Source organism: Amphibalanus amphitrite, unplaced genomic scaffold (assembly GCF_019059575.1).
Source record: "Amphibalanus amphitrite isolate SeventyFive unplaced genomic scaffold, NRLGWU_Aamphi_draft 000968F_arrow, whole genome shotgun sequence".
Taxonomy (NCBI): domain Eukaryota; kingdom Metazoa; phylum Arthropoda; class Thecostraca; order Balanomorpha; family Balanidae; genus Amphibalanus; species Amphibalanus amphitrite.
Window position 1 is genome coordinate 49,933 of NW_024882462.1, and position 24,420 is coordinate 74,352.

At 49.8% G+C, this 24,420-nt stretch overlaps 2 protein-coding genes across 2 annotated transcripts in view; one reads left to right on the forward strand and one right to left on the reverse strand.

Annotated features, from left to right (window-relative positions):
- The window catches only part of LOC122368692 (protein madd-4-like), a 155,569-nt gene continuing 131,149 nt past the window's right edge, over positions 1–24,420 (forward strand). Inside the window, exon 1 of the mRNA XM_043342885.1 lies at positions 1–204. The gene's annotated coding sequence lies outside the window, so the exon portion shown is untranslated. The remainder of the gene's footprint in view (positions 205–24,420) is intronic.
- LOC122368693 (sodium-dependent noradrenaline transporter-like) lies at positions 14,614–19,334 on the reverse strand. Its single transcript, XM_043342886.1, has 2 exons — positions 18,774–19,334; positions 14,614–17,057 (listed from the first exon to the last, which is right to left on the reverse strand). Exons 1-2 carry the CDS (start codon positions 19,089–19,091, stop codon positions 14,754–14,756), a joined length of 2,622 nt encoding a protein of 873 aa, XP_043198821.1. The 5' UTR covers positions 19,092–19,334; the 3' UTR covers positions 14,614–14,753.

The following is a 24,420-nucleotide window of genomic DNA, read 5'->3' on the forward strand; positions in this document are numbered from 1 at the left end:
AGACAAGACCAAGACAGTCTTCTGTCTGAACCAAGACAGCCGTCTGCAGCGTCGAGTGATGTGCTGAGGGGCTCTGTCAGTGGTGTGTCAAGTGAGCCTGAGAGCCAGTGACGCTAAGTGCACCGGGTGAGTTTGCACTCTGTGACAGCTGCTGAAGATCCCGCGGTGAGACCGGGTCCCAAGAAACATAGAGACTGCATAAAGGTAAGCTGGGTGGTTTATTACTTCATTAGAAAGTCATTATAGTCACCCACATAATTGACAAATGTCTTACTGAAATGGCTGAAGCCGACATTTCCATATGAACACAGTCTTCGTGGTTTTGTTACCACATATAGGTATTACGCCCATGACGCGAATCTGTGAAAACTATTGAATACCCTATGCAGAAACTAATCTGACATGGATGGATATGTCATGCTCGTTCTTATGGTCGTGGGCACATTTCTATTTCGTTTTTTTTTTTCGCACTTCGACTTTTTCGTATGTTTGCAATGGCTCTTTCGCTGTTATGGTATTGTGAATGAAACCACTTGCCTATCGTAATTCGCTTTGCCACTGATTGAAGATGAATTAGAATTTAGACGAAGATTGTTTAAGTGCAAACATGTCTGAAATGATCACTATGCCGCAGCAAAAGGATCGCAGCAGGTGATGCTTGCTGTGGCATCGACATAGGTATGGTGGAATATTTAGATTACGGGTTAAGTGCTTATGGACATTTAGGCTGATATGTCCGTTTGTTTAGAAACCTTGAGCTCCTACGACATGTTCAATGTTGGAGGAAGATATCAGTCGGAAAGTTCTTTGAGTTGCGAGGTCGTATCATCTACCTATCACAGTCCTACCCTGTGTAGTTTGTTTGACTGATAAGCAGGCTCGTCGGCCAGAGAATGGAGAGGAAGAGAGAGAGAGAGAGAGAGAGAGAGAGAGAGAGAGAGAGAGAGAGAGAGAGAGAGAGAGGGAGAAGGAGAGTAGGGAGAGGGATACAAACGGAAAGACATACGGAATACAGACAGATTGGGGAGATATATAAGAGAAAGAGAGAGAGACAGAGAGAGAGAGAGAGAGAGAGACAGAGAGAGAGAGAGAGACAGAAAGAGAGAGAGACAGAGAGAGAGAGAGACAGAGAGAGAGAGACAGAGAGAGAGAGAGAGAGAGAGAGAGAGAGAGAGAGAGAGAGAGAGAGAGAGAGAGAGAGAGAGAGAGAGAGAGAGAGAGAGAGAGACAGAGAGAGAGAGAGAGAGAGAGAGAGAGAGAGAGTGGGAGCGAAAGAGAGGAGAGAGTCAGAGAGCCCGACCTTCACAGATGCGCCTGTATCGACGAAATCGCCTATCAAGTAATATCGATACCTGGCTGTTGAGAAGTGGCGCCTGGTATCACCGATAATCGCCTGAACGAATGACTATCAAAATTTAGTTTCATAATTTACAGCACTTGATTGATAGTGTGACACATTTCAAAGTAACATTGGTTTCGGCCTTGTCTCGACACAGTTGTTTTATGTACACCTTGACCAGGTTTGAAAATGTTGCTGTTCCGTCCAACGACCTCCTATACCGTTCCGTCGTTTCGTTTTGTTTTCACATAGGTAAACCACAGAACATGAGATGGCTCGCTGTTTGGTGCAGAATTAATTCGATATTTATGATAGTTCTTTTTTAAGCAGCATGCTACAATAGTGCAGTGGACCCTGATAAGATACATAGAATCACGATTGATTGTCACATCACTTCTGCCTGCTGTCACTCGTCCCTGATTGTCGCATTTAGTATTTACCTACCATCTTTTCACTACCGATTGCACGAACACTGCATTCCTGGTTCCTCCCCGTCCTAGATATAATCCTCATTCCTCGTCCTGCCAATAAGATAATGTAAAAATGAGACGTTTGTTACGGAGCGGGCGAAGCGAGCGTAGTCTTTCCCTAGATTAACGGAAATTTCTGAGTATGAGCGGCCGGCCGGCCGGCTGTGCGGACGCTTTTGCGAGACATATCTCAGCAACCACTTGACCGATTTACATGCGGTAAATTTTGTAGGGTAGCTTCATTCCTTCTACCAAGTATTGGACTATTCCCGATGCATGTGGGTGACCCCTTATGCACGTGCCACGTGCAAAACGAAGAGGTGTCACTTTTGTAATTGTTGCAATATCTCGCTAACTACTTGGCCGATTGCGCTGAAAGTTCGCATATAGGTAGGCACCCACTAGGCACTGCATATCCATGTGCCAGAGTTGGGGTGCTGCTGCACGTGCGCACGTGCAGGGGTCGTTTCCAGATCTCGAGAACGGCTCGACCGATTGCGCTCAAATTTGGTGCACAGTTAGGGACCGGTTAGTAGGGTGCCGTGCACAAGTCAGTTGGGACACATTTGGCACGTGCGCACGTGCAGGGTGCCGCTTCCAGATCTCGAGAACGGCTGGGCCGATTGTGCCCAAATTTGGCACATCGCTAGAGACCGGTTAGTAGGGTGCCGTGCACAAGTCAGTTGGAGGTACCCCCTCGCAATTTCGCACGTGCAAAGCCCACCCTCTCGCTCGCTCCGTTAGTCGCCCCAAAAGGCGTTATACTGGTTTATACGTCGCTGTTTGAGCTTTCCTAGCCATAATGCCTACCATGATTTCGGCTTGCGGGAAATGCCTTCAGGCTACAACCATAAACATTTGGTCAAAATTACATGGTGCAGATACCAAGGCCGTTTTTGGTAAATATGCTTCGGATTTCAGGCGATGTCGTTACACGTAAGATTCACAATATTTTTTTTTTTTGCTTCTTTTTAGTGCTAAGAAGGTTTTAACTTTCAATGGTTGTAGAGTGGGATTGTGCAATGTGCATGGATCTTTTTCTCACAACGTGTCACCAGAGTCGTGCCACATGAATGTCCTCCCGCATGGCAAGAGAAAGGCAGTTACCCCCAGGTCGAGCCGTTACCTAAATATAACAATGATTGTATTTATAGCTCACGTTTAGCAAATGGTGCCATCATTGGCAGAATGGCTACTCGTGGCTGGCTCGTGGCTCGTAGATGGACCGCATTACAGTGGCGGCGCCACGAATTTTGGCCAGTGGGGGCAAGCTTGAGGTCACCCGACTGTTGTCTGATACGCCGATCTGCAAAATCCATGAGCACCTTGCCCCTAGATGTTGCCATTCAAAATTATTATGGTTTCAGGTTTCATGCGTACGTATTGAGCTGAACCATTAACCCTGGCGGGCCCGGAAGGGGGGGGGGGCGTTTTTCGCCTCCTCTGGCGAATATTTGCGATACCTCACGAACGTTTAGGAATAGATCGACGAAACTTGCTGTACCTTATACCCCATTAATTTGACATTTTTTCAAGCAAAAAATTTGGACCTAGCCTCCTTGATACCGTCTCAGGGCCGATTTATCAAGGCAAACTTCGGCGCCACAGACGTGAACTTCAACCAGCTGCAAAAAATAGAGTTTTAGAGATAAAGACAAATTACGAGCACGGTTTTGTAGCATTTCGCCCAGAAAAAAATACTTAAGTAACTTTGGTGACCTGAGGTCAGAGGTCAGGGCAACGACCCCGAGCTGGGGCTTTAGTTTTTTTTTCGCAAAAAAACTCCAACAAAAATGATGGTTCTAATCTAGAGCTACGGCAGTGTTGCCTTCGCATTCGTCTCGTCGAGACGCGTCGAATGACATATACATTGTTTGGACAAGGTCAAGTTTTATGCTGACCTCATGTGACCTCGAATGACCTTTGGTTGACTTTGACACATGAAAGGTCGTTTGTGATGATTTCGTAGCCGCTGATCACGATTCTGGCATCCATTTTGCTCTAAGCATTCGTTTAGAGCCTCAGGATGGCAAAACGCATCTTAATTATTATGCCTGACTTGAATAAGTGAAAGAGAAAAAGGATAAGAAAAAGTGCAAAGTTTGTGGTACATTTTGAGCATGGCCGTGACCTAGAATTTGAATGTTATGCACATCATGGGAATTCCCAGACTCTCTTCTGTCGTTTAACATCTGCATTTTAGCCGGTTTTATGCACCATGCCGTCCTCTGGAACACGTACTTTGAGACCACTACAAAAGTGCCGGTTTTTGCCTTTGACCTTGTTTTCTAGTTCTGACTTTGAAAATTGACCTGAGGTCAAAAAGTTTAGGTGCTTTAAGAATCTTCTCGTAGATATCTTTCATTTGGTACCATTTTTGTTTCCGTAGCTGCCTTATTTACGGAGTTAGACAAGTGGGGGGGGGGGGAAGAGGCTTCCCCGGGCTGCGGTGGTTGGGATTACCCCCGGGCCCGGCCGGGTTAAGGTCGCGAGCAAATAAAACTATAAAACTACATTGCGAGACACAAACCTGTGAAAACGTTATGCTGTTCGTTGAGATGTAAAATGGTGTATTCCTCAAAACAATAGTCAGTACATAGTTCTCTTTTTTCCCGTAGTACGTATGTATGTGCGATTCTCTCACACACGATTGATGCCAGAATAAGTTCCATTAGGGCGACCAACACACATTTCCAGATAACCCGGATATACAATACATACCTATCACATTTTGTCATACCTCCCTGAGCTCAGTCTCGGTCTAAGGGTTCCCAAAAGAGGGTGATCTCTTCTCCGGCCGACTTTTGACAAGCTGCCTCTCAACCTCCTCGAGGTCAAGCTCGAGGGCAGCCTTCTGGTGCAAATGAAAAAGAGTAGGAGAATGAGTGGGAGTAGGAGATATGCGACAGACGGTCCGAGAAAGAACGTTCTGCTGATGCACTTGATACGGGGACCGTCAAAAACAGACGTATTCTTATGTTATTAACCGCCTATCATGAATGTTGCACCGGTCTTCTGTTCCCTTTTCAACTGCAACATCAGCCAAATTTTGTGGGGGCAAAAACATAGTCTTGCCCCCACGGCCTCCTGCCAGTGGGGGCAGTCTGCCCCCACTGCCCCCACGGTGGCGCCGCCCTTGCCGCATTATGATACTAAGATGAGGCTTCTCGATCATGATGTGTCCTATCTTTGGCTGCAGACACTTCGTGGCTTCGTAAATCATCATTTGTTCTGCAATATGTATGTGCTGAAAATGCCACACTTCGTGTCGCTATCGGAATACATTAGGGTGCTAGTGGATACAGATTTATCGCATTTTCAGCCATGCTAGTGACAGTCATACAGCATACTTATCACACTCGTCACCAAGACTCCATGAGTCACAAGATTTACACCCAGGGGGCATGTCCAGGTGACCTTCACTGGCCGCGGACGGTCGCCACTCCGGGCAGCGAGTTACCTAAGTGTGGAACTACAAGTCGATTCTAGGGCTCTGATTGGTGACTTTGGTCAGGGGATGACGCTTATAGCATGACGTCACTCGCGTACTTGGCCGGACCAAGGCTATAGAACTCCAGGTAAGGACACCAGCCGTTTGACCTTGAACGCCGCCGGCCGGCCGATGACGTCATTGGAGGCAAGCCGGCTCGGCGGACACACAGGGCGAATGCATAACGGAGGGGCGTTGGAACGTTGCGGGAGCCAGGGAGATATTTTAAAGTGGTTGCATACCACCATTGTTTGTTGATTGATCTACAGACTGCATCCTTTTAAACCTCGATGCATCCTAGGCCTGGATGGTGCGTACATTCGTGGAACGATCACCCCGTCCGACGTCCGTGGTCGAAGCTGTCGCCTGTCATAGTATTTAAGACACTAAGACTGGTGCAATAACGGCGATCCGATCCCGTTTCTGGCGAATTTAGAGGGGTCGTAAGGACCCAGGCCGAATCTGACCGTCTATTTTTAGGGAAACGGGGTGGGTGAATTGACAACCGATGGCTTAAGAGATGATGAGAAGGGATCCCGTCGTCGATTGTTGTTTGACAGACAACACATGTTGTACTGGGCGTATGACCATCAGAGGTAATGCCTGAACGTAGGCAAGCATAATTGGTCTGTCATATTGTTTAGGAATATAAAATGGTAATGGAGATCATTGAGGATATGATCTTTACATTACGGGAATTCACTAATTACTACGGCCCATAGGGGCACCGCCGGAGCTGTTGTTTTGCCATCGGTCCCAGGCAACTCCAGGGAGCTGCAGTACCCGGCGGCCAAAGCGGCCACCTCGTCGACTCGCAGGTCCTCTGGGATTCCGTGATGCTTTAGTGCTTCACCCACAGAAGCACGGGCATAACAGTAGGATGTGGGGCTAGGTGTCTGTCCACCTCTTCATTCAAAGAACAACGTGTACAGCGCCTGGTCCCGCCGAAGCTCGGTATCGACCGTGACTTATTCACAACTGGCGGATCCAGGAAGCGGTATTGGACACTGCGGGGGCTTACCCCATAAAGGTTTCTCGGAATTAATTTAAAAAACTCGGATTTCGATTCCTTGCGCACTGCTTTGCGGTGTGATTAACCAACATTTCCTCAGAAAAGTTTTGAAGTTTTCATTTATTCTCGAAAATCGATTTCGGGCGCTGCCCTGGTTGTTGGGGAAGACATTTGCCCCAAATGCCTTCCCCTGGATCCGCCAGTGGCCGTTGCCCCACTCCGAGCTTGATTAAAGACGTCTTCAAACCTCACCAGAAACCGATGGTAAGGTGAATTTAAATCCAATAACTCATCTCTGTCTGCCCGCCTAAATATACTACACATGGTACAGCACCCGGCCCTGTCGGAGCTATGAGCCGATCGTGATATTTTCGGCTTTCCCCATCCCAAGCTCGATTAGAAACGTTCTCCTTCCCCACCCGATTGCTGATGTCAATTCAAATTCAATGCCTCATCTCTGTCTGCCCGACCATAACCCATTCATTGCACACCGTTCAGCGCCCGGCCCCGCCAGAAGTATCCTAGCGCGCTGAGCAGTTGCCTCCAGCCGCGTCATCGCGAGGCCCCGCGCGGCCCATAAATGAATACATTGCGCGAATAGCCGTGTCGCCCCCCTGGGCCGGACCAACGGCGCGGCGCAGGCGCGCCGAGCCAACCCAGAGGCTCTCAAACTCAATTGTACAGATCCTGCGCATTGAATGGCGAAACTTCGGCGAGTTCGCTTGAGTTTGGAAGCCCCTGCCAGAGAACTGGAGACGGCCGGATTATTTGCTGGACAGTGGGCAGCGCAGATGGCGATTGACGGTGCCAAAAAGATGATAGGGAAAAAGGGGTTGAGACTTGAGCAGTGAATTATAAGCCTGTTGCATAGCTGAGTGGTAAATTGTACAATACTTAAGGTTTGAAGAGATGCAGTGTAGTTTAGCCGACTCAGGGGCATTCTGCCGAGTTATGTAAGGCGGAAGGGTCGCAACTCGCAAGTCGTTTGTTTACATGATTGCCTGATTAAAATGTAAAGCGTACCTAATGTTTAGTTGATAATACAGCGAGGTTGGGCATCTGCTCAATCCATTTCTTCTCTGCAATAATAGTGCATTCGCCACTGTAATTCATTGTAAGAGGCACTGGGCTGCGCCGCCTGTTAATTATTCCGAAACCACCAGTGAATTGTCACAGTCACTCACAACAATACGAATCGTTCAGTCGTGCGCTGGGGGTCCGCCAAGTTTGAGTGTGCTGCAGAATGCAGACTGGACCGCCGAGAATATAACACTTCCGTCTCCCTGGGCGAACGGCGCATTGGAGCCGAAGGAAACTGCTTCAGTTTTTTTGTGGGGAAGATACCCATGTTTGAAAATTATGTTCTGGAATGATGCGATAAGGAAAAGGACGGTTTCTTGAATTGAGGGCTGTGGAGAAGAAGCAGATTTTCTCATTTGCTACCCGATACAACGCGAAAAGACGCAAATGTTGCACATTGGGCTTAATAAGTCTAATAAAAGATAAGGGACTTCGTGAATCATGCCTAACTGACCGCGACCCGTTATTTGCCACTGCAGGTAGGTACTAGGTAGGTAGATAGGTACTCATTTGTAAACAGAGCGTTCCACCAACCCTCGCCAGAAATTCAATCAGCAGTTGCTTATCTTAAAACGTTTGAGTGCACCTAACAACCTTTAAAAATGACGTCCTCCCTTTCAATGGTTCGTTCGAAGACACAAAGCCAGAATCAGCCAAGCAATATCGGAATCCATTGCGCAGTGTGTCGACTGTCGGATGTGCCCATCCACATAGCATAGCACACACTGCTAAATGCAGGTATTTAGGTACGCTCACCTACACATTAGGTATTCGAAGGACTTGATAGCTCACACACATGGAAGAAACGCATGAAATGTGATTAATAGCTGCAGCAGAAGTTTGGCGTCCGATGCCTCTTCGCCAAGTTAAGACCATGCCAATCTCGGCCAGTCTGCCGCCGCGCCGGCACTGGCCGTGGTGTGACGTCATCCGGCCAGCTCGGCGCTGGGTAGTTCCACACTTAGGTAACTCGCCTCCGGGCACGACCCGAACCCCGCCGTCTGGTTTGTCTTGTAATTGTCTATCCAGTACGGTCGCCCTGACCTCCGAGCTAGCAACTGAGAGGCGCCGTTTACCAGGAACGTCTGAAGCTGGGCTGGGCGCTCCATGAGTCAGCGATCGCCCACGCGTCTATGGAGGGCCGGAACAGTGCAGCATTTGGCGCAGTTGCGACAGACTGCGCCAGTTCCGGCGCTGCCGTGCCGTTATCGGCGCCATGTTCCGGTGATCGGCTCCACTGCGTGGGTGGAAGTGCTGGTCTGAAGGGCGTGCTGCACGACGTTAGAAGTGCGGGAGGGCAGTTAAAGTCGAGAGTGACACGGCGATGGGCGCTGCGTTCGCTAAGGGCGTCGACTTTTGACCGCTGCGTGTTGGCTGTTCGTCATAAACGCGCTGTGCGTTGGAGCTGCGCACATTGACGCTATCTAATCGCACGCACTATTGTGTGTGCCGAGTGATATTGGTGTGTCTGTTGTGCCGCCACGATGTCGCCATCGCCGCCGCCGCCGCCGCCGCCGCCAGCCCCGGCCCCACCGCCGCCACCGCCGCCACCGCCGCCACCGCATTGCATGCCTCACCCGCCACCGCCGCCAAGGCCAAGCTGCCGCCATTGTGGGCGGAGGGTCTCAACCAGCGAGTCTTCCGCTGGGATCGATGTCTCTTCTATATTGTCTTCGACCAGAGTTATCGCCCATGCTGCTGAAAGAATTGCGACCGCCGCTACCAAACCACCGCCGCCACCTCCACCACCGCCGCCGCCGCCGCCGCCGCCACCGCCCCCGCCGCCGCCGCCACCGCTGCCACCGCCGCCGCCGCCGCCAACACCAAGCTGGCCTTGGCAGCGCTCGTCATCCGACCTTTTGGCCTCTGCCACTTCGGCAGCTGCTTCAGCTGCTGCATCTGCGGCGGTGGCAGCATCGGCTGCCGCAACTGCTATTGCTGCCATCGATTCGACTCGGTCGCCTTCAGTATCGTACTGCTGGCAGTACTATCGTCCACCTCCTTCCCTGAAAGCTGTTCTGTCTTCAGTAGCTGCTGCTGCCGCTGCAGCTGCGACTGCTGCCTCCGCTGCCGCCTCTGCAGCTGCAGCCGCTGCAGCTGCTGTTTCCGCAGCTGCCAGCAGGCCCACCCCGGTCCACTCCACTCTTCCCCACTGTTACATCTGCCGCATCCCCATCGCCGTCCCTGCCTCCCCGGTGGGGCCTCCCCCACCTCCCCTGCCGCCGCATCTGCCCACCGCACCGTACCATCCTCCTTACCGCCGCAGGTCCACCGGTGGGGCTGTCATAGCCACCGCCGCCGCCACCGCCACCGCCGCCACCACCGCCACCGCAGCCACCGCCGCCGCCACCGCCGCCAGCGCCGCCAGCCCGCCCACGACAGACGCCTCCGTGACAATGAGTTGAGCAAACAAACTTGTTTCAGAGACGATCAGACGCTTCATTCCGGGGCTGCGACGACGAGAGAAGCGCCTGTTCTCGGATATTCACCAAAGGCCGAAAGAGTTAACGGCGGGTGGGGCCGGTTTGTGTGATGTGCGATTTTCTTTTTCTCTGTTCTTTAATTCGCTTTGTTACACCCGGACCCAGCGCGCTCTCTCTCTCTCCCAACGTGTGTGGGCGAGTCTTTTATGCAAATATGTTGGACGCTGCTTGCTCTTCGACCGCATCGTCACGCATGACTCGCCACTTAGTGTTCGTTACGGCTGGCGTTGACACTAAGGTATCATCAGCGCTGGACAGCGACTACATTCTCTGCAATTATCAACAGATAATGTGTAAACCTAAGACTGACTGGTGAAGACGCTTCACCTGCAAGACCTTCCTGCAGTGCTGTGCCAATACGACGTGAAGCGCCATTGTGTAGTGTGTGCACTGTGCAGTAATTGTGCATACTGCATGCCTCCAAAGTTATAGGTACTTAGACGTGTTCCGTGCAAGCCCGCACTGCATAACTTGTACAAAGCAAACGCTAGAAAAATGTGAGCCATATGCTATCCAACTGTCCTTTGTTTTGATGTTATCTTTAATCAAACGATGCAAATTGAACCATTATGTAAGAACATATTTCAATTACAATAAATGGTTGTATGGGGTGTTACTAGTGCGTCCATTCTAGGACACGTCACAACGAAACACGCATAATGTTTTCCAGCATACTCGTATGCATTATTATGTGGCCCTCCAGATATTGAATGCATAGGCGGCGGAACGGGAGGGCACCGGGGCACCGTGCCCCCTTTGATTTTGGCATTTTAACATTAGCCCGATGGGCGTTGCATGGAAAGAATGAGACCAAAGTCGGCAGTGCCCCCCCCCCCTTAATTGAGGGTGTTCCGCCGCTACTGATTGAATGGTTGGTTGCCAACTTGCCAACGTCACAATAATCGTGTATTGTAAGTAAGTCTATGGGCTTTTGACAAACATTGTCGAAGTGCCCGCACGAAACCTCTTATCATTTCTACTAAGGCCTTTTGCTGGAGCACCTCTGTCATTTAAAGTTATTATCTGAAAAACACATCGGCTGACCAACCACTGTCCGCTCATTTGCTGGAGGGCCGTGTGTCTCACAAACGCGCACGCATTTATTCTAATCCGAAACGCGAGCCCACCGTGCAGAACTGTATCCCCGTGACAGGTCTAGCCGCTGACCGGTCAGGTGAACATGCACCACATCCGGTGTAGAACACGGTGCGGTGTCAGCTGCTCACGGAGACGGTCCGGCCGACCCGCGGCGCCGTGTCAGCGCCCAGCAGGCCACGTGAGATGTGCACTAGCCACGTGAGATGTGCCGTGGACACATGTCGCGGCGGCCCGTCTCAGGTTCAGGAGGAGAGGTCTGCCAGTCAGCGCCGCTCGTCAGTCAGCGGTTAGTCTGTCTTTGAGATTGGAGCTGCTGAGCTCGGCATGTTGGGTGTGTCGCGCTGCGCTAAAGACATGTAGTGGTGACCTGAGCTGGACCAGAAGCCACAACTGCGGGTGGGGTCATATCAAACTATGTACCAAAATCTTATTCACTCGATTTTGTTAACCCGCGCCCTGCTGGGGGGTGTTTGAACACCCCCCCTTGTGGTTTTTCGCGAATATCTCAAAAACGGCGGCGCGGAGCGCCGCCGTTTTTGGTACACCTTATCATACATCAATTCTACACATGTTGTGAAAATTTCAGACCAAGGTCATTCAAGGTCAGGTCACCAGGTCACTTTAAGTGACCTCACCTCATTAAAACTTTCAATGTCTGTCATAGCTACACCGAGTGACCGATCGCTTTGAAACTTTCAGCGATTGCTAAGAGCAATAGCATGTACAAAATGTATATCTCAGAATTTTGATATCGATGACCTAAGGTCAGGTCAATTTTGCGACCTCCCCATTATAAGGCAATGGGAGAAAACTGAAATGCGCCTCTTTTGGATGAAAGACATTATAAACACTCCCAAACACCGAATTACAAGTGGTTTAGACACACTGAACTTAAAAATGGTGTCCGTGACCCTTGTTTATGCCCTGAGGTCATCTTAGGTCACGAATGGTATCTAACAGTTTTTCGCAAATAACTTTTGATAGAGGCATGCTAGAGCGATGAAAACGCCTTAGATGTGTTCAGCTCGACGATACGGATCGACTGATATGCAACATGACCCTTTCCGGTCAGGTCATGACCTTGACCTGAGGTCAAATTTTCAAGTTGACCTTTCAAGGTCAAGTTATAGTTCATTCGATGCGTCTTGACGAGAGGAACACGATGCCGGTAAAAGTAAGCTCGTACAAGGCTTGGGTCAAAAGTTATTGCAGAAAAACTGTTTTCAAAAAAATCGGCTATTTTTGCAGTTTTTGCCCCCTGCAGGCAAAACCGTTGACGTTAGGTCAAATCTGAGAGAATTACTCAGAAAGGGCGTTAATAGGGCTATCGAATGCGCTTTTCCGCGGCGCTGTAGCTCTATTGGTTCCCGAGTTATGCGTTGGCTTCTTGGAAATTTTCGACATTCGACCTGGAAATCGGCGAAATTTTGCCTTCAATGACCTCTGGTGACCTGACCTTTGACCTGACCAAAAAATTGACCGAAGTGATTTCGTCATTATTTTTTACGCTCTTTCGAACGCCGCCTTCCGCGTATCGCTACGTGGCCCAGGAGCCGAGTTACAAGGGGGGGTGTTCAAACACCCCCCCCCAGCAGGGCGTGGAAATCCAGGACCCCCAGCAGGGCGCGGGTTAACATTTCGTCGCTGTTTTCAAGCTCAATCGATCAAGGACAAGTAAGACAACTGAGAAGTATGATGCCAACATATTTTAAGTAAGAGGAAAAACGAGGGTACGCTGTACCGACATTGCCGCTCACCCCTTCATCGCCGCTCCTGCCACCATAAGAGCACTTCTGATACAGCCGGCGCCTGCACCTGGCGGTCGCCTGCCGTCCGATCCCTAATCCCGTCACCGGGCCATGTTGTGTCACCGTGTTGACGACTGCAGCCCGCCGCCGGCGACCGTCATATCGCTCACCCCTGCCCCTGCCCGGTGACGGGAGCCGATAATTAGTCGGTGACGTCCGGCCCAGCGACGAGCTGTTTACCGACCGGACCGGCGCGGCAGCTGTCGCAGCCCGACCCGACCAAAATAGCTCTCGGTCAGCGCTCGGCCCCGCCACTCTGACTCGCCTGCTTTTGTGCGCGATATGACCGGCTTCTATCCATTTCTCCACTTCATGAGAGGACAGGATAAAAGAGGGAACTGATGGAGAGGGAAATGATTAAAGGTGACTGCGAAACGACTTCCGGTAGGTACTTCCGGTACTAAGGGATACAGCCTGAGAATCAATGGTTGAAACCATGATGCGACTCATACGCGCCGTTTCTAACATTTGACGGGGATCGTCAGTGCAATGTGAATGCACGTTATACGTGACGTACATTTGCTCCTTGTGTGACCTTTGTGTGACGTAGATGTGGGCCACTGCTCACTTCCTCCGTGCTTTCGTATTTAACCCGCGCCGGGCCGGGAGGGGGTGTTTGAACACCCCCCCTTGCGGTTTTCGCAGATATCTCAAAAACGGCGGCGCGGAGCGCCGCCGTTTTTGGCACACCTGTTCGTGCATCTTTTCCGCACATGTTGTGAAAATTTCAGACCCAGGTCACCTTAGGTCAGGTCACCAGGTCACGCCAAGTGACCTCACCTCAGAAAAAATAAGAATGCTCGTCATAGCTACACCGACTGAACGATTGCCTTGAAACTTTCAGCGATTGATTAGAGCAACACTATCTCTAAAATGTATATCTCGGAATTTTGATATCGGTGACCTAAGGTCAGGTCAATTTTGCGGCCTCTCCATTATAAGTCAATGGGAGAAACTAGAAAAGCGCCTGTTTTGCACGAACGCTATTCTAGACACTCTCAAACATCGAGATGTAGGTAAAATAGACACACTGAACCAGAAAATGGCAACTGTGACCCCTCGTTATGTCCCCGAGGTCATCTCAGGTCACGAACAAAATCTAACAGTTTTTCGATGATAACTTCTGATAGAGGCGTGCTAGAGCGCTGAAAACGCCTTAGATGTGTTCGGCTCGACGTTGCGGATCGATTGATATGCAACATGACCTTTTCCGGTCAGGTCATGACCTTGACCTGAGGTCAAATTTTCAAGTTGACCTTTCAAGGTCAAATTATAGTTCATTCGACGCGTCTCGACGAGAGGAACACGATGCTGGCAAAATTGATGTCATAGCTCTTTTGAGTCAAAAGTTATTGCCGAAAAAACGTTTTTCGTAAAAACGGCTATTTTTGGAGTTTTTGCCCTCTGGAGGCTAAACCGTTGACCTGAGGTCAAATCTGAGAACATTACTCAGAAAGGTCTGTAAAAGGGCTATCGAATGCGCTTTTTTGCGGTGCTGTAGCTCTATCGGTTCCCGAGATAGCCGTTGGCAGTTTCCAAAATGTTGAAATAGTCAACATTTTACCTTTGGTGACCTCTGGTGACCTGACCTTTGACCTGACCCAAAAAATGACTGAAGTGTTTTCGTCCTTATTTTTGACGTTCTTTCGATTGCCGCTTACCGCGTGTCGCTACGTGGCCCAGGAGCCGAGTTAGAAGGGGGGGGTGTTCAAACACCCCCCCGCGGCCCGGCGCGGAATTTCAGAGCACCGGCCCGGCGCGGGCCGGTGCCACACACAGACCCTCGCGTTCGAACACTTCACACACCAGCAATCTGCGAGATACATTTACGCGTTTTCAAGCCACTCCTCTGTATGCCCCGAATCTGTACATACATCATTCATATCCACATTAGCGCTAACTCTAATAAGCAGCGCTGAATGCATGGAAAACACACAATGGAATACCACAACACTGGAATATAGTTGTCCCGTTTACGGCGGCCTTCCAGACAGCCGTCGTATCCTCTTGCCCTCTTCCATTTGCCTCTGAAACGGCACATACTTTTGGCTTTTTAGCGTATGATCGAGAATGGCCATTGCAGTGGGCCCTTCGAAGATGGACTTGCGGGTCGTTTGCTGCGGTCCCAGACCCAACAGGGCTCCAGAGGGAGCGATGGTCGGGCGCGGCTCCTGGCCGGCATCGGGCGCCGGGCCGACGCGTGCCCCGGAGGGCGCCGTCACCACGAAGGACGCCGCCGGCAATGCCGCCTCCGAGGGCGGCGCGATCGTCAGCTCGATGTCACCTCGCCACTTGTCAGGCTCAGCATCGGCCGCCTCGATGAGCAGACTTGTGTCCAGACCCAGGCACCACTTCCGAGTTGGCTGCAGCGCCTGCCACACGCCGTCCTTTCGAAAGTTGTACACTTGGAAAATGAAAAAGCCCAGCACGACCAGGAAGGGGTAAAAGGCAATTATGGCGCCCAGCATATGCCACGCGTCTGCTTCATCTTCGCCGGCCAAATGGTTGTTGCTGTCGTCTTCTCTATTGAATGCTACCCACAGTAGTAAGAAGGGAGCTACAATGTTCCACGAGAGAGCCCAGTAGGGTCGCGATCCTCCCAGCTTCATGTCCATTTCTTCCTCCACGAGATCAAGCACGCTGCCGCTGCCGTAGAAGACGCAGATGACGATGGTCTGTAAAGCGGCAATCACAAACGACATGTCCACGTGGCCCCTCACGTCCGTCACGTCGAGGACAAGCGTGCCACCTTTCGCCACGAATATGATGCTGGCCGTGAAGCCCAAGATGCAGGTGACTATGTTGTACTGGTAGATGGAGAGGTTGGACGCTGTCTTCTCGGCGTCGCCGTGGTGGTTGGTCAGTGAGTTGAAGATGTCTTTTCCGTCATATGTGGTCATTCCAATGACGGCAGCGAGATAGCCAAAGCTCATCAGAACGGTTGATGCGTAGCTCAGGCAGACATACAGCCGTGGGAAGTTGAGCGAAGTTAGAGTTCTCGGCATCGTGTCAAACAAAATGTTTGTTTCTGAATCCATGAGTTCCTCTACCGACACTTCAGACACATGTGCCAGGTGACCAATAACCGCGAAGAAACCTAAACCACTGACTAATGAGACAAGAGTGTCAATGCAAATGATAGCCAATGAGGTTTTTAAACAGTTCTTGTAAGGTTTGCTTGCACTCGAAATGGCGGTCAGCAATCCCAAACCTAAACTCAGTGAACTGAAGCATGTTTTGATGGAATCTATCCATACATCTGTGGTGATGAGGGCAGACCAGTCGAACGTCAAGTATGCTTGTATGCCTCCCCCAGCGCCCGTTAGGCAGAACGCCTTAGCGTACAGGGCAAACTGTCCCAGAAGGGGCGCAAACGTGGTGAGATAGGCGCTTTTTGCGGTCGTCGAGAATCCGTTGTAGCCGAGCAGGTACGTCATTAGCCAGCAAAATCCGAGACAGAAGAACATTGGCCAGTGCACAGCACCGAGCTGTGCAAGAGATGCATCTTCCAGATTGAGCACCTGGCGGAAGTAAAACTCGGCTTCCGGGGTGCGGCGGGTTATCACATGGTCAAATCGCACAGAGGAACCGTTCTTCAGTGAGCAGTTTTGGCCAGTGGAAGTCATACCCACTACTTGCGCACATATATCGGCGATGCTCGTGCAGCTGCGATTATAATAAACATAATCACTTCCAAGGGTTTGACAGTAGGCATCATCCGCTTGGGTATAACAACCGGCGTCATTTTTCTCTTCACACACTGCCCATGGAATAATGTTTCTCATTGTGTTCACAAGCATAAATAGAATTCTTGCCATATCCATTTCACTTCGCATAAATGAAAGAAAATTGTTGATGACCAGCGCGTATCCAATGCCAACAAAAGCTGGAACCAGCTCGTTCATGACAGCCACTGTTCCGTGACCGCTGTACTGGCCCAGCAGCGTCTCGAGAAAATAAAGTGGCATGCCCATGAAGATGACGGTAATCAAATACGGTATAAAAAAGGCCAGGCCACCGTGCCTTTTACACAGCTGTGGAACACGAACAAAATTTGCTAGCCCAATGACGCATGCCATAGACACCATAGAAAAGTCAAAATTGGTCGCCCAAGCGAAGCGGCTTTCTTCCCTTTCCTTTGTAGCCGTTTTGAATATGGACGTTCGCAGGTCCGGATTGACCGATCTTCGTTGTGGCATGTTCGATCTTGAGGACTGTAAGAACTGCCTCATGGACATCTTCGTGCTTGATGGCCCAACAACGCTGCTGGGTGCTCCCTGGGACAGAAAGGAAAAACATATAGTAAAAATCGTGGTCAAAGCATTACTTATTTTAAAGGTTCTATTAGACCTATTGCTATACATTAAAGGTAGGTAAATCGAAAATGTACATGAATAGGCATGCTTTTACTGTTCCTGAGTATGTAAATTCAATTACATTTATGGAATATCTAGCATTATGTTGAAAATATTTCTTTAGAAGAGGATAAAGACTTACATCGTATTTCGTAACTATATCGTAACCTTTCAACTTATATTGAGTTTGTTACTGAAGTGACTCGTACTTATTCGAGCTTGTAGAGAGCAGTCGGTGTATTTTACTTGGGCCCAGAAGGTCCATGGGCGTTACATATTTCTTTTGATTTTAATCGACCGGCACAGCGCTCATGGGGTTTCCAGCCCCACACGCGGAACGGGGAGTCGGGATAAAGTAAAAAGTTATCCCTGTCAATTCCGAAGCCTTTAGTTATGGAGAGTTATAGAGGGTGGCAGTTACATAATTGAAATATTTCTGTGAAATGCTGCTAATAGAATGGTAGCCTGAATAGAATTATCTTAGAATTGTAGTAGTGAGGTCGAAATTAGGAGAAGGTACCATTTTGACCTACTCCCAGCATAGGACGTCTTAACCCTCGCCGGCCGAGGGGGGGGGCGGGTGCCGCCCCCCCATAGGGTTTTTCGCGATAGCTCCAAACACGCTGGTGATAGAGAGCTGAAACTTGGCATACCTGACCTTTGATCCAAGCCGGATCTTTTGACACCAACCGCATTTTTGGGTCAGGTCAGGTCACTGACCTATGACGTCATAAGTGAACCTCTGCACGGTCTTCAGATGTCGCAACTTCGCAACGCCCTCACTGCCAGAGGAGATGTCACAGGGAAATGAAACTTGCAGGATCTAGTATCCATTATGAGTCCCACAACTTGTATTTCTCGGATTTTTCCTAAAGGTCATATGAGGTCAGCTTATTTTTGTGACCTCACCATTATAAGTCAATGGGGAAAAATGAAAACTGCTATTCTGGCGCCGGGAACGATCTCCAACTATCTCAAGCACACAGAATCGTGATTTGATGCACTGCTTGCAAGGTTAGATGCGTCACTTTTGCAATGTTGACCTTGCGTGACGTCATTTATGACGTCATCAAGGTCATATTAGTTTTTCGTCAATAACTCTTGATCAAATTGAGCTAGCGAGTCGGGAAAGCCACCAATGGACTCAGGAAGGCCTGCCGAATCGAATGATATGCGACATGACCTCTTTTGACCAACTTCGTGACCTGGGGGTGCTGACCTGACCTTGACCTGAGGTCAACACCCCAAGTTGACCTGACCCGGACAAAAAGTATATCATTCGACGCGCCTGAGCGAGGCGAACACGACGCTGCCAAAATCGGCGCTCTGCGGCCGGTTTTTCCGAAGTTATTCACCAAAAACTGAACCGTACCTTGGGGCACTTGACCTGACCTCAGAGGTCACCGGTTGACCTAGGACCTTAAAATCGGGTACCAATCTCTGCGTCTCGTATCGGCGCACACGCTCGTTTTTTCCGCGACGCGCTAGCTCCACCAGGGGCGAAACGGCGAGGGGGGTCGTACGCGCCCCCCCCCCCCTCGGCCGGCGCGTATGTAGAAAACCAATAGGTCCGGCGAGGGTTAACATGCAAACATAGAAATACAAAGAGTGTAATGTATGATCGTACGAGTACTTCACCTGAATGGGAGGGAGACGTATGGGCGCCGTGGATGCAGAAGACCTAACCACTGCTGGTGGCGTTGCCTCAATTTTCTGCTTGCTCTTTGTTCTGCTTTCTTCATCAATAGCCGCGTCCTGTTGGTCCTCATTTTCAGTTGAAATTCTGGGGTTACTGCCCGTTTGTTTTTCCTCCGCACCTTCACCTTCATTTATTTTTCTTTCTGAGTTATTTGAAATGTGTTCAGTCGACTTCTCTGCGTCCTTGATTTCATCACCTTTGACTTCTGTTTCTCCTTCATTGTCTCCTATAACGCTGTTGGTCTCGGAGCTTGCCATTGCCGAATGGGTAAAAACGGACTATTTTACTGTTTTATCGTTGTACATAATGGTTATGTTCAAGCACTGTATCGCATTCAGACGGCGTATAACTTTTTTCGTATTAAGATAAACGTTTTTGCTTGTGACGAATTCTTTTGAACATACGAATCCAATTAGATAATAACAGGAACATCACAATAGGTATTTAAACGTTGTTTTGATCGAAGTAAAAATGGTGGACAAATTGCCAACATGAATATTGAAAAATATTAAATTCACGTGACAAAATTATGGCGGTCTGCTGGTATGGGCTGGACATTTCGAACTGCATTTTACAATGTACGAGTACATACGTAGGTACTTAAGCTCAAGTAAATAAAAGTCAAGTCGAACATTTATTGCGCGTCGTATCGTTCTGAAGCTTCGCTTTTCGAAGGCAAATGAGACTCCAGTTCCACAGTGCTGTATTCTGGAATCGTGGCATTTAAACCGTTTATGGTATTTTTACTCGTGACATCTGAATTTCATGGATCTCGGCCATTGATCGGGGGACCCAGTGAGCCGGGCCGGCCTGCACCGCCGCGACACAGCGTTCCCAGACGAGCGATGGTGCATTGTGTCGCACTTCTGGCGCAGTATCGCCGGCTGCGGTGGCGGATGGAAGCCAATGGCCGCCTCCACAGCATCCTCAGACCGGCTCTTCCCCCGATGAATTCGCGGAACAAGGGTGGAGTGGGGCCATGGCCGAGCGAACATGTCGGAAAGTTTGAATTTAAAATGCCGGGTTGTTTTATGAGAATATGCATCAAACGTTGCTAAAATTGTTGGTTGATATGATAAGTCTTGGCGTTTGCGCAGAGGGAGTTATATAATCCGGTTTACTTTAGGCTTCTTTTCATAACTTTATGCGTAAAATATTGACGACTAGGCTTCAGGACAGCGTATGCTCAGGAGGAGCCAGTCAGAGCGCGTTCCACCAGCGCGCAAACCGCCATGGCATCTGGACTCCATATCGTATGAACGCAGCGTTCCAGGGCTAGATTAATATTTACGCATACGCCCTTCGGTGTCCCCCCTCCCCCCCCCCCCCACTACACTAAATCCCCCGTTATGTAATCATGCCGGCTCCCTCCAGTAATGCTCGGGGATCGGGACATTACTGCAGCACGCAGCTGTTTCCCGGCTGTCGGGGCTCCATATGGCTGTGAGTACCAAGATCCGGTCAGCAGTCCCGCCTGATCAGGGCGGGCTCACAGGCATACAGACAGATCCGACCTTCATTGTGCCCCCCCCCCTCTCCCCTGGTTAGCTGTTGCCTTTCGCCCCAGGTCACACGCCTATACGCTAGGCTAATCTTTGAGAGGTGGCACACGCACACAAAGCAGCTGAGGGTGTGAAAGAAGGGGAGCGGGAGCCGGGAAGAGGGCTATGGGATGGAGGGGAGGGGCACACACAATTGGCCGTCAGAGGAAATAGAACCGTCCTGTCCGTCTGGCAGAGATATTGCTGGTTTATTGACATGAAACGGATTCTGAGGGTATTTGTGCATGAGAATTGCTTGATGCAAATTGTGTATATTTTTAAATACTTTGATAATTTACATTCATAGATCGCCATAAATGAAATGTAAAGATCCAAGCATTAAACATAACGAATAATATAATAATTGAGACAGTCTTTGGAAATCTCCTGTGCAAGTGCTAGGGAATCGGGTGCTTCTTTTTCTCGTGGGGCTTTTCAACTGACCGAGAACTCGCAGAGCTTTGAATTTATCGAGGTTTACGCTTCCCTTCATCACAAATTTGCATGAACTTTGGACTCCATGGTTATGCTAAGCAATTGGTTTAACGAACCTATCACACACCGCCTAAGGTTAACAGGGTGTGTGATAAAGTAGACATCATCAGGCTGACCTACTAGACCTCGTCCCTTTATCTGACCCTCACATTTCATCTGCATTTCACGTCTTTGTTCCGTAGCATTCCCAGCCCCCAAACAAATCGTTGTGGTAACGACTTAAGTCAGTGCGTTATGCATCACCTTTTCGCCGACCCTGAAAAACATGATTGCCACCTACCGCGCTTCACAAAACTCTCCTCTCTGCCCTGCCTCGGTGAAGCCTGGGCTCCTCTGGTATCGCCTCAGCATCTGCGCCTCGCCGCCTTGAGCTCTCCGTAGTCATTTGTCATGGCACATTCCTGCTACATACCCCATTCGCAGCGGCCGCAGGCACTGCCTCCGCGTCCCGCCACCCTGTCCGTTACCATGGAAACGCCGCAGAAAGAAGTGACACAATGCGCTAGCCCGCTGGGAGCGGCTCTCCTCAGATTTACTTCATATTTTGTCGCATTGTGCCATTTGGGCTTTTTGTGGTGGACAGTCACCACGGGCGGGCTTTGTAGGGTGGTTTTTCTCGGCGCTTTTTTAGCAGCCGCGATTAGCTGGGTCGAATTAGCGGCCAGGTAAGCGGGGGAGCTCACAGAGCTTCAAACCGTGTGAGAATCGCACAGGTGGAGCTCGAGGCGCTGACGGCTGGCGCACCCCCCCCCCCCCTCATTTGGTGCTTCACTTGTAGTTTCGCATGCGTGAACTACAACGTATTAAATTTACGAATGTTCATGTTTTACTGGCTCCTGGACACAATGTTATGAAATGATGGAAGGAAAACAGTTTCAGTCATCTGCGAGTGATGAAGTTATATGACTTTTGGTTTTCCAAACGCCGACTGCAGTATTTCCCACAGTCACTGTCACCGATGGGAAAGAACGACCTTGACAGAACCAGAGACGTTGCTGTCATATTGACTACCACGTCAACAGGGCTGCGGAGTCGGAGTCGGAGTCGGAGTCGGTCGGAGTCGACAGTTGTGACCAGAGTCGGAGTCGGAGTCGGAGTCGATTTTAGAAACCCGAGCCGGAGTCGGAGTCGGAGTCACCGAAAATCTGTCGATTCCGCAGCCCTGCTAGGTCTGCGGAGTCGGAGTCGGGAGTTGGAGTCGGTCGGAGTCGACAATTCTGCCCGGAGTCGGAGTCGGAGTCGGAGCTGGTTTTTGAAAGCCGGAGTCGGAGTCGGAGTCGGAGTCGCCGAAAATCCATCGACTCCGCAGCCCTGCACGTCAATCCACTATATTCCGTTTACCGTCATATCTAACCCTTCGGTCGAAATAGCCAAAAGTAGTTAAATCATTTCCGTGTTTCTGCCCCATGCCAGCATTCTTCCCAAGAACGAACGCTGCTGTCTCTTTTACATCCTAGCGCAGTCCAGATCGGAGCTGCTATTGATGACTTCTTAGAACTTTTACAGCATAATTAAGCGCGATCGTGGAGTGAGCTGTTAATTTGGATCACAGATCCGTCAAATTGAGCCGGGTAGTTCCGGAACGCGCTGCATTTGATTGCCGGGAGGATAATTCCAAACGAGAGGATCTGCATCTGATTGTTCAACAGATAAGCTTTCATTCATCCCTCCTCTGTCAGGATTGTTATCGCACCATCACCATCGGAAAGGCGACTCTTGAAACCAATCGGTCTGGGAAACCATCCATAACTCCGGACAGCTCCAAATCTCCACCGAGAAGAGTGAAAAATGACGAGAAGAGTAATAAGAAGGAATGGTCTATTGTGAAAATATCAAGAGCGGGCGCGTGTTTGTCTGCGAAATGGAGACGCTCGGTTTCCATCGCTTCTGGCGGCGCTGTGCCCGCTCCCGCCCAGACGCTGGCTCTCATAAGTGGACGTTTCCTTATGTAAGGGACGTGTGGGCGTTTGGCCAATGATCGATCGGCGTCCCCACTGCTCTCAGATTGAATCTGTCCATAACAAAATGAATACAAATCGTCAGAAATCAGCCGAATGAAGTGCCGCCGCGCTGTTCGATTTCAGTGCTCCGTAAGCAAACGCTTCATTCCGAGCTCTATGACTTGCTTATTTACCTTTCTGAATGCATCTGGATGCATTTATCGGTGACAATGCAATACTAAAATCATTCAAGCTAAAATGATAAGAAATATTGTTATAAAACATGCAATGTTCATTGGGTAATCTGAATTCTGATATGTCGACTTGGTGGGTGCAATGCGAGTAAACAAGGCGAATGCGTACGAGAATATCAGCTCCGGGTTGAAACACTTTATTCAATCATACCGAATGTGAATGCCACACGCCTATGCACTTCCTGCTCTTGTGCCAAATTTCTTGCATGCACATAAGTCCCCAGTCGTCGCCAGCAGTTTAACGCGGGCGAATTACCTGAGCTATGGTAACGTCGTCTCGTTAATATGCTCCGTGTGACATTTTTAAATGTCCCCCTACCCTAGCTAAAGGCAGGCCTTGTAGCAGGTTGACATTAGTGTCTGTGAACTCCACAGGACGCTTGTGAGACTGCCATGCGCCACGGTTATCACATCCGGTGACGCTCCATCCGGCCGTGACGGCAACTTCGTGACGTGACAAACGTGACTGACAAACTGCGTGGGCCCGCGGTGGCTGGCGGTGGGCGGCGGTCGTGGCGCTCTGTGCGCCAGTTCCGGCGCACCGGTGCGCCGCAGGTGTCGCCGCTCTCACAGCGATCGCAGCCACGAGCCGAGGGAAGACCACGAAGCGACTATACGGCACAACTTGCGCAGAGATCTGTCCGACTTTCGCCTTTTGGGGTGCGTTATGTCCATCCGATGCGGACCAAGTTGGCGGCGATTGAGTGGGGTTCGGTGCATCGGAATTGTCCGATATCGCCCTCGTAATCGCCTACATCGCCCTCGGAATCGCCTACATCGCCCTCTGAATCGCCTACATCGCCCTGGGAATCGCCCCTGAACTCTGTGTCAACCGTGCCCTCTGTGGGGTTCATGGGAATATGGAATGGAAAACGGGTGGTGCCACCCTCCTCAGACGATCTCAGTAATCTTTACAAGAGAGCGGGTTTTCTACTTGTCTGTCTGACAGGGAAGTGTTAACATCGAGGTTCTTGAGTTTAGATCTCACGACGAGTTTGGGGTTAGTTCACGCGCTTTGCTGTGCTTTATGCAGTCGGTGGTTAGAACTTGGAAGTTTCGAACTGGGAACTGGAAAGACCATTTAATCAAATTCAGCAAAATAAGATATTTTTTTTCTAAATATGTGATTTGTGTTTAATTCAGCAATTTAGGCTAAGTCTTCTTAATGAAAGCAAATGTAATTTGTTTTTATTGCTTTCAAGCATTATGAGAAAAAAAAGAACACGATGAGTCACTAGCGCATGATGTCGTGGAAAAAAAAACAATTAAAGACATATGGTGATCAAAGAACAGATTAGCTATCGCTTTTCCGTGCACTACGCAACAGTGTCTCACGACTTTACCAGTGCCTTTTGG